The 11,083-nt window shown below is 36.2% G+C and overlaps 1 protein-coding gene across 1 annotated transcript in view; it reads left to right on the top strand.

The window, feature by feature from the left end:
- The first annotated feature begins 7,459 nt into the window (after positions 1–7,459).
- LOC107752195 (OTU domain-containing protein 4-like) overlaps positions 7,460–11,083 on the top strand; it is a 15,649-nt gene continuing 12,025 nt past the window's right edge. The window contains exons 1-4 of the mRNA XM_016568092.1: positions 7,460–7,932; positions 8,985–9,068; positions 9,189–9,239; positions 9,472–9,518. Coding sequence (XP_016423578.1) covers positions 7,777–7,932; positions 8,985–9,068; positions 9,189–9,239; positions 9,472–9,518 — 338 coding nt within the window. The 5' untranslated portion in view covers positions 7,460–7,776. The remainder of the gene's footprint in view (positions 7,933–8,984; positions 9,069–9,188; positions 9,240–9,471; positions 9,519–11,083) is intronic.

The following is an 11,083-nucleotide window of genomic DNA, read 5'->3' as shown; positions in this document are numbered from 1 at the left end:
GCTAAGGTAATGCTAGACAGTTGCCAGGATGTTCTGGGTGGTTGTTAAGGTAATGCTACACAGTTGCCAGGGTGTTCTGGGTGGTTGCTAAGGTATTTCTACACAGCTGCCAGGGTGTTCTGGGTGGTTGCTAAGGTAATTCTACACAGTTGCCAGGGTGTTCTGGTGGTTGATAAGGTAATTCTACACAGTTGCCAGGGTGGTCTGGTGGTTGCTAAGGTAATGCTACACAGTTGCTAGGGTGTTTGGTGTGGTTGCTATGGTGATTCTATACAGTTGCTAGGGTATTCTGGGTGGTTGCTAGGATGTTTTATTATGTTATCATGTCCTAGCCAGACATTTTTAGAGATATATTACATTTTAAAATACATTCAAATAGAAACAGTTTAAATGGAAATAATATTTCACAATATTACTGTTTTTACTGTATTTTTGATCAAATAAATACAGCCTTAATGAGCAGAAGAGACTTCATTCAAAAACATTAAAAAATCTTACAGACCCTAAACTTTTTAACTTGTGATTTTTTTCAAAAACAGTGTTCTGTGCGCGTGTTCAGTTCAGTTCCCGGTCGGTGTGATGAGGTTGTACTCGGCCTGCAGCACCAGGAAACTGTTTTGCCGTATTTTGCGCACCTGCACCAGGTCTCCGCACTCCTGCACGTGGGTGATGCCTCTGTCAGCATGGTTATGGTCGTTCAGCGACACAGCTGTACGTTTGCGACAGTGTTTCCTCTGCAGGTACCGGAGCCCCACAGCGATGGCCATGCCGAGCGCAGCCGAGAGGCCCAGCAGCAAACCCAGCTCAGACGCACTCTGCCTGGGCACACGCTCCGGCCTCTCGATGCCTCTCTCCGGGACTCCAGACGGGTCTTTGGCCTGTTTAGGGCGATTGAGAACATCTCCAAACAGATTAGGTGGGTGTTTTTTGCGCTGGGTCAGGGAGACAGCGCCCTCTGTGGGCTCTCGGGATGGGAAGAAGTCGGAAAGGGCTTGTCGGGGAGCCAGTGAGGGTTCGGGATGGAGGGATGCAGTGAATAACTGTGTGTTATGAGTGTGTACTGGAGGTGTGTAGGTGTGTGTTTGTTGCATTGTCATCTGTAGAGATGCATGAGTCTGTATCAGTGGATTTGGGATGGTGTGTGTGTTGTTAGCAGAGGTTTCGTGTGTGTTATCAGGTGTTGGTGTGTTTGTGTTATGGGTTGAGATGCTCTGAGATGAAGACGTGTTTGGGAAAGTTTGTGTAGATGAGGACAGTGGTGTTTGAGTGCCATTTGACGATTGTGTGTTTGTGTGCGTGTTAAAAGATGGAGTTGTGTGTGTGGTATGAGTTGAGTGTGTGTTTGTGTGTGTGTTGTGTGTTGAGTGTGTGTTGGTGTGTGTGTTATGTGTTGAGTGTGTATTTGTGTGTGTGTTATGTGTTGAGTGTGTGTTAATGTGTGTGTTATGTGGTGCATTTAACGATTGTGTGTTAGTGTGTGTGTTAAAAGTTGGGGTTGTGTGTGTGTTGTGAGTTGAGTGTGTGTTGGTGTGTGTGTTATGTGTTGAGTGTGTATTTGTGTGTGTGTTATGTGTTGAGTGTGTGTTAATGTGTGTGTTATGTGGTGCATTTAACGATTGTGTGTTAGTGTGTGTGTTAAAAGTTGGGGTTGTGTGTGTGTTGTGAGTTGAGTGTGTGTTGGTGTGTGTGTTATGTGGTGCATATGTGTTAGTGTGTGTAGATGTGATTATGTGTGTGTTGGTGTGTGTGTTATGTGTTGAGTGTTTGTTGGTGTGTGTGTTCTGTGTTGAGTGTTTGTTGGTGTGTGTGTTATGTGTTGAGTGTTTGTTGGTGTGTGTGTTAGCATGTGTAGATGTGTTAGTGTGTGCAGACAGGGATGTGTGTTTGCCTGTTTTTTCCAGTAGTGAGGCTGCACAAAAAAAGAAACACAAAGCATTTAATATAAACTAAATATTTGCATTTTGCAAACAAAATATGACTTTTTGTTTGCATTTAAGCAAATTTAAGTGCCGGTAAAATGTGTGGAACTCACCACCACGATGCTAGTCTTGCTAATATGCTCAGAGTGTTCTGAGGACGTTGCTATGCAGTTGCTAGGGTGTTTGAGATTGTTGCTTTGCAGTTCATAGAATGTTCTAGTTGGTTGCCAGGGCATTGCTACACAGTTGCTAACAGTGCTGGGTAGTAACTGATAATGTAATCTGGATTACATGTAATCTGGAATATGTAATCAGATTCCAAAAATGTTGTACTTGTAATTTGATTATATTACATTTTAAAATACTCATAATCAGACTACAGTTACTTTTTATGGATTACATGATTACAAATTATTCACACAATGATAGTAAATTATTCATGATTTATTGATTCTCCCTTATTCTTCTTTTTCTCTTTTAAATGTTTCCTGACAAAACTATCTAAAAAGGAAGATTTGGTCCATGTTATTGCTGTGTTCATGTTTATTCATTTTTGTTCATGTGATGCAGAGATTCCCAAACCCCTCTGACCTAAAATATTAACTTGAAGATTTAAAGTTAATATTTCAATCATTTAACGACACATTTGCATGTTTATAGTTCTCTGATATCAGTTAATGGTCACATTGGCATGCAGGTAAGCAAATAAAACATTTCAAATGTAAAAATGTAGGTCATAAGTAATCTAAAAGTAATCCCGAAGTAGTCAGACCTAAAATGAGTATTCTAAATTACATTTCTGACTACAATTTTCTGCATGTAATTTGTAATCAGTAACAGGCTACTATTTCAGGCTAACCAAAATTCAGGTCCATTAATTATTATTGTGTATATAATGTGTGTGTGTTGGTCGTAATCACCTGTTGTGTTCACCATCGGTTGTCCTGTAATGCTGTCAGTGATCTGAGAACTACGTGTCCCATCATGCACCACTGCCGATCTGATTCGAGACCAGTACACAAAATAGGACTGAATCAGCGTGATGCTGCAAAGAGAAAAATAATAAAATGTGACCCAGACTGTGAAAACCCAGCTAAAGTCATTTTTTGTGATTTACTGTTTTCTACATAAAAGCATCCTTCATAAGGTAAAGAACATTCTGTGAAAATGTAACACTGATATCTTTCATCTATCTACATGTCTGCATGTATGCAACTTACAACAATACATGGACTCACTCTATGCTGGTCTAGATTGGTTTACTTAGATCTAATAACACAGCCCTGCTTTTCTATAGCAAGCTATTTGTACATCATAATCTTTTTGGTTCTGGTTGAGCTAGTTATACTACAGTCACAGTGTAGCTGGTGTTTTTCTCACTAAAAGCGCAGGTCTCCACTGGGTTGTGTCGGGGCCCTCCAGCTGAAGGACAGGTTCCTCTTGAGCATCTTGTCCGAGTGTGTAACGGTGTCGTCTGGGCTGAGGCAGGACAGTGTGTGTGTGCTGGGAGGGTGGAGCGTGAACTCGCCGCCGACCACACGGTCCTCCAGAACAGAGCGAGCCTGCAGCAGAAACCCCATAAACGCCCGGGAACTCTGAACCGTTACTGAGCAGAACAACACAAACTATTAGTCACTCACTTTGTAGATAGATAGATAGATAGATAGATAGATGGATGGATAGATGGATAGATATACAGATAGATAGATGGATGTGTGTTACCTGTGAGTGTGTGTTGTGGCAGGTACACTGATCGGCTGGTGCGTACGGTGACGGTGGAGTGTGTGTGTGTGTGTTGTGGGAAGGAGCTGATGTGGCCAGGCTTCATGTTCACACATGATGAGACGCTCGCCCCACGAGAGAAACACACACCACGGGCGGGAAACACACACACTATCACACATCCAGCCCATACTGCCTTCATCAGCATCATCGTCTTCATCATCATCATAATTTCTGCTAAGAACATGAGAGCTTGAATGCTATTAGATGTATATACAACTGTGTTTTTGTTACATTAAATTCCTATAAAAAAATTTTACATTGTATATATTTGTGTTAATGTTTAAAAAAATATGAATTTGTTCCAAAAACAATTTACATTTATGCATTTGGCAGACACTGTTATTCAAAGCGACTTACATTGCATTCAAAGTTACACAGTTCAGAAATTCCATGTGAATCGAAGCCATGGTCTCAGCATTTTTATTTTTTATTATTATTATGTCTTTATGACTATTTTATTTATTTTTAATTGTAAATTTAATAATTTTATTTTAATTAATTATTTTACTCATATTATGTTTATCTTAATTGTTTATTTTTTAAATTTATATTTCAAAATATTCTATTCTAGAATCAGACTGTTCCTTGCAGAAAGAAATGGTTAAATATAACAGTATCACTTTCATTAAAACCAATCAAATATGATAAAACAACAAATATTATATTAGAGGCTTGTTAAAAGATTGAAAATCATGATTAATTCAGTCAGTTCATAAACATGAAATATTTAAAGGTAGAACGTTATATTATAGATGTATTTGATTGATGAAAACGATGCAATGCACTACTCTGACATTTGCTGAACAAACTGCTACATGCAACTAAGACAAAGCAATAGCACTAATCTTAAACTCGGGGTTCAAAATAGTAGTGACAAGAAGTGTGTTCTGCAAAACAAAAATACTGTTGCTGCTGTTAAAATGCAAAACAACTACCCAAATCTGACAAATATTTTGAAAGATGCACAACGTGTAAAAGGCAAATGATTTGCACTTAATGATATGCACTCCATACAAAACAGATTTTTAATGGCTAGAACAACTAGGTTAAAGGTGTTAGGTTTTAACTACACACAAAAGCTTGGAGCAGACAACTTTATGCTCTAGTGTGAGATGTATTTTTTTTATATATATATATATATATATATATATATATTTGAGATATTCCGACTGTTAGTTGGTTTAGTAAAAATAAGGTGTTTACTCAAAAAGATACAATAAATATAAAATATACATTTATATTATTTGATAATATGAATTTACATTATTAAATAACTATTAAATTATATTATTAAATGTTAATTACATTCATATGATGTATTCAGGTGATCAGTGATATAAATTAAATACATACTTACATTGAAGTAGCTTCTGTCCTGCAGGTCAGTGAAACATTAACAACTGAGAAGTTTCTCTCTGAGAATTTCATCCCTCTCTCTCTCTCTCTCTCTCACTTCCCACCCCTTCCAGTTATTTTCTTTTCTAATCCTGCCTTCCTTTTATCCTGATGTCTTTTATTCTCTCTATCTCTGGACCAGGATGTGCAACAGCTGCTGATCCAGGAACCACCACATCCTCCTCCTCCTCCTCCACACACACACACACACACACACACACAGAGCATCCCCATCTCATGAACTCCAATAAAGACTTGAGTTCAGCCAGTGAAGCTTCATTCTCAGATTGTTGCTACAGACATTTCATCTCTTATCAGAGAGATTCTTCAGCATCCTCTCCAAGAGCTGCACATCTGCAGAAACATACAAAACACTATTAACTAAAACACAATATTATTCAAATATACATCATGATTTTATGAATTATTTGCATGCATGGTGTGTGTCGTACCCTGCTCTGTTGCTCTTCTCAGTCAGTGATTGACAGCTGGCACACACTCAGGCAGCGCATGTGAACACAAGGCCTGTCAATCAGAATCAGAAGGCTTACATTAATACTAATAATATACAGGTGCATCTCAATAAATTAGAATGTCATGGAAAGAATTGAGGCAGTAATTAAAGCAAATGGAGCCCCTACCAAGTATTGAGTACATATGCAGTAAATGAACATACTTTCCAGAAGGAATGCTTTCCAACAATTCACTAAAAATGTTTTTATGAAGTATTCTATTTTATGTTCTTATGAAGTATTCTAATTTGTTGAGATTGTGAATTGGTGGGTTTTTGTTAAATGTGAGCCAAAATCATCACAATTAAAACAACCAAAGACTTAAACTTCTTCAGTCTGTGTGCATTGAATTTATTTAATACACGAGTTTCACAATTTGAGTTGAATTACTGAAATAAATGAACTTTTCCATGACATTCTAATTTATTGAGATGCACCTGTATTAATGCAATTTAATGCCCAGATTATTATTGCTCACCTGGTGGAGATAGCTGTTTATCTAATAACATGCACCTGCTAACTCACAAACATGTTAACCTTGCTAATAGGGGCATTTACTAAAACGTGCAAAAACATTAAATAGATGCCAGACTGAATTTAACCCAGATGAAAACGAGGCTGTGAGGGATACCTAAAGGTGCTGTATGTAATTTTTTGACTGTACTAAAGCATAAAAATGCCATATTTTAGGAAAAATCCTAAATTCACATACATGTTTTTCCTAAAAGCAATATTACAGCCAGTTATTCTGCTTTGAAATGTGTGTTCCGTGTCGGAATGTCTGTTTTGTTTTGGTCTGTGTGATTCCGCACACTGCCAATTTAACGGCAAAAAACAGCATACAGCATCTAAAATCCCGACCTAAAAAGGCTTTGGAATCCATCTAAAAAGTCAGATGAATATTAAAACGCAGATAAATCAACTCATCAACTCACAGTGTAAGGCTCAATTGCCAAGGAGCGGAGGAACAGATAAACTGATTCAATATAGTGAGTCATTTATGCTGGAACCACTCTGATTTATTGAAACTCGTGACTTTGATCATTCATTTCAAGCAATTCACTAGCAAAAACCAGATAAAAAAAAAAAGCCATTCATTTTAAAATTTCAACATCACTTGTAATTATTTTAAAAAGCATGTAGTGATGGGTGAAACGGAGCCTTTTCGAAACTCTGAATCAGTTAAACCATTGCGTCGCAAAATAATTCACATATTGATCAATTTCAAAGTGCTCCAATCGGATTGCGTATATATCGAATTATTTGATTCAGATTGTTGAATCCTGTTATTCACAGGATGAATATAGAGACTGCTTTAGGATTATCAGAGCTTTGGATATTTTATCTAGATCAATTTTTAATAAAGAAAAGAGCGGTTTAGAGCCAGTAAGTGAGCCAGTAAATAAAAAAAAATATATATATATATTATTTATATATATTTAATTTTTTATTATATACATATGCATGTATGTGTGTTTATATACTCTCTCTCTCTCTCTCTATATATATATGTAGGCCTCTGTGTGTGTGTGTGTGTGTGTGTGTGTGTGTGTGTGTGTACGAAATAAATCATGTAGAGTTAAGATTATCTCTTTTTTGCGACTATGCTCATGAAGGATATACTGGTAAACTATAAAATGGAAGAGATCTGATTCAAGATATCCTCACAAAAGTGTCTCACACTTTATTTAGCCTCTATTTGTTCCACTTCTTTCATGTAAATAAATAAATGTAAATAAGTAAGCATTTATTGACTTGTTTGCTTGCTTTCTTACCACTTTCTCTTTCAGTTCTGCTCCTGTACTTATAGATGCAGCATGGGGCGTGTAGTTTCACTTTCTTTTTCGCCTACATCTCCCAGCGTCAGTCCCTTTTATTTTCGCAATTGTGTCCTAATGCCTTTAGAAAACTACACATTTACCCGCTTTACGCCCTGGTGGTAACTTGGGAGCTAATATTGCAGCACTGGACGCATATGTTGGTGGAAGCGATTGTCTGAACTGGAGTTTCGACTTTAATTTGCACTAAAACAAAAGCGAATCCAGTAAATCCAGTCCCTCGGGAGCCTTCATGAAGAGAGACTGGAGTGCAGTGATGGTAAGGAAACTCTGTCTGCAGATATAGTGTGATTTATCTCGGGATTGTATCGTTTGGAGCGGATCATCATGGAGCTCCGGGAGGCACCGGCGGACGCGCAGCAGCAGCTGGCCGCTGACAGGACGCATGAGAGCCGCATGGATGAGTACCTGCGCTCGCTGGGCTTTTACCGCAAAAAGATTGCCAAGGATGGGTCATGTCTGTTCAGGGCCGTGGCAGAACAGGTCAGACTGATCCTGATCTTTATAATCCCAAATAAATGTCACGATTTTAATGTTTATAAACAGAAACACTACGTTACTTAAACACCTAAAACTTCCTTAACCGCCTTCGTGTCGCATCGTGTGATTAACGTTAAATCTAAAATGTCACCGCAATAAAACTTATTGTCCCGTTTTTTCCTCACTTGTGATCTAAATGTTACGGATTGTAAGCTTCTACGGTTTGCCAAAATCACTTTTTAGTTTGTCTGACGCTAATTAGCTTTAGCATACTAGCAGCTAACATGCACTACAGTTGTTGTTTATTTCCACACAAAGCACAATGAAGCTTTATTTAATCTGTATGAAGGAAATATATAAACTGTAATCATTAAGTTTTGGTTAGGTTTTATCGATTGTCGTATTGATTTGACTTAATGTGTGATATGAATTGGTAATATTATTAAAACATTCGTTTTAATAAGATATTATGCAGGTTCGTAAATTGTTTCATGATCATTAATACCTGATCAGATGCTTCGTAATAATTACTAATTTCTTTGTTTTGAGACAGTGTTTGAGTATCAAATCACGTGAGATCAGTGTTTTTTATATATGAAATATTCAGCATATATTCATTCATATATTGAGTTCTGCAGTTTCAAGAGTTTTGTTTTTAGATTTATAGGATATAGATAATCTGTTCGACTGACTTTGGATATGAATTTGAATTCAAAATACATTTGAATGAATATTAATGTTAATAATGACTTGAATCTCTCTCTCTCTCTATATATATAATTATTTTTTTTCTATTTATTTTTAACATTAGTATTAAACGGTTAAGTATTGCTGAATCATCACTCATGAAGTCTGCATTTAAAACTTGAATGACTTCAGTAGTTTGTGTTTTGATCAACCTGTTTTTCCAGATTATGACGGCTGAATTATGGAGTGTAATGCATTGAATGTGTCTGACTCAGACCGACATCTCATGACACGTTTCATTATGTTTATAAATAATTTCATAGCACATATAAAGCGCACAGACTGACAGGTGTGTGTTTGATTGACAGGTGTTGAACTGTCAGGCTTTACACACAGAAGTGCGCGCGGCCTGTGTGGATTATCTGAGACAGAACAGATCTAACTATGAGCTGGTGAGACCACATGAAATGCATTTTACATTCATATGTATTCATATTTTGCATACATGCATTCACATGCAAGCATATATGACAAGTGTATTAAAGCTTCTTTGTTTTTTCTCTGTGTGGTAGTTTATTGAAGGCAATTTTGAGAAATACATGGAGAATTTACAGGATCCTCAGGTAACAAATGGAATAAATAAAACATTGTACATTAATGCAGACGCGCTCATCCAACATGCTTTAGCTTGAACACAGATAAACTTCAGTTTCTCATTAAAACATCTTCATTTCTGGCTTCATAAAACATTTTCAGTTCTGACTTGGTTGTGATTGCACACTATTTTAATATTAAAATGTAAATATTTTCTAAACACTTTCTGTTTTTCTTTCTTATATTCCTCCATCTGTTTAGAGCTGGGTTGGACAGGTGGAGATCACAGCTTTGGCTGAGCTCTATAAGTGAGAATATTACATTTATTTATCTATTTTAGCTGCATATTTTGAGGTATGAACTGTGATAATGTTTCATGCATTTGCAGTCTTGTCTGCTATTACACTTCGATCACTCGGACAGTGATTTTATGGCCGGCCTTCATGAAGTAGCTTTATTGTCGGTCGTTATTGATTTTTGAAAAGCTGTGGCCAGTTGTGCATTATGTTCACTTACATAAATTCGATCACAAGTGGGATTTATTGGCAGTAAAAAAACATCTCATTTGAATTTGTCATGCAATCAGTTTTCTTGCTCCTATAAATGACGATCCTGAGGGGAAAGTGATTACATTGCAAATTGTGAAGTTTAATAAATGAAATTATCATTTAAAAACTGCATTTTGTATTTACTTGCATTATCTTTGCGTAATATTAAAATTGTTTTGATGATCTGAATCTTTTAAGTGTGACAAATATGCAAAAAATTAAAAAAACAAAACCTTTTCACGGCACTGTACATATCAACAAGATTATCAATGCATGAAACAATCTTTCATCTCAATCTTTTTTATTTCTTCATCTCTCAATCTTAATTGGATTGCATTACATTATATGTTTGGATCATTTAAATTTCATCTTACTAAGACATATTATTAGAGATATAGAGTGACGAGTGATATTACTCAGTTTGGGCATCTGAATAAAACTGAGCGGTTTTTTTCCCCCATATTCTCACTATATCAGACTACATTAGGGCTGTCAAAATGACTGAAAAACTAAATTCGAATTTTCTTCTTAAATATGATCAAAATTCGAATTATATTCGAATTTAAAATGCATTATTTCAGTTAGGGGGAAAAAAGCTTTACGCTTCTCTCCTGAGGCCACAAGAGGGCGCATCGAGCAAAATATTATGTAAGACAGTACCCAGATTTGAAGACTACAGTAAGATTTAACTTCTGCTGTTAATAAGATTTTGGTAGGCTACTATTAGATGGATAGCCTAAATGTCCTAATTCAGATGGGCAATTTTTTTTTAATTTTTTTTTTTTATGGTATATCAAAAAGTGTATATTTTTTAAATGTGATTTGTTGGTACATTTTACCAGTTTTTATCATACTTTCAAAACAAAAATTAAAATAGGAAAAATATGCAATATGATCATAATTGAAGACAAAATGTGTTTTACTGAGAAAAAACAAGATTTGGTTTTTAAAAAGCCTTTTTCCAAAAGGAACATCTGGAAAAAGGGGGGTCGTCTTATAATCAGGGTCGTCTTATATTCGGGACAATACGGTAACATGACTATCTTTGAAAAAAATAATGTGCATAATGTTTAAAATAATGTTTATAAACCATATTTAATGAATAAAGTTGCTTAAACAATTAGAAAAAAAAACAGCACCATGCATGTATACGTATAGTTTAATACAAAGGACCGAAAACCGATCACAAAGAGTAGGCTACTTTCTTCATTTAAAAACATGAGATACAGTGGGATGGGAAAAACCGCCATAACGTCTTTAGACATGTTTTTTTAAAAGTTTAACTTGCATTAATTTTACATGGCTTTCTAAACATGCCGCTCTCT

The sequence above is a fragment of the Sinocyclocheilus rhinocerous genome, unplaced genomic scaffold, assembly GCF_001515625.1.
Source record: "Sinocyclocheilus rhinocerous isolate Xijiao unplaced genomic scaffold, SAMN03320098_v1.1 scaffold1462, whole genome shotgun sequence".
In the NCBI taxonomy this organism is placed as follows: domain Eukaryota; kingdom Metazoa; phylum Chordata; class Actinopteri; order Cypriniformes; family Cyprinidae; genus Sinocyclocheilus; species Sinocyclocheilus rhinocerous.
Note: the sequence above shows the minus strand (reverse complement) of the source record. Positions and strands in the feature narration are given on the sequence as shown.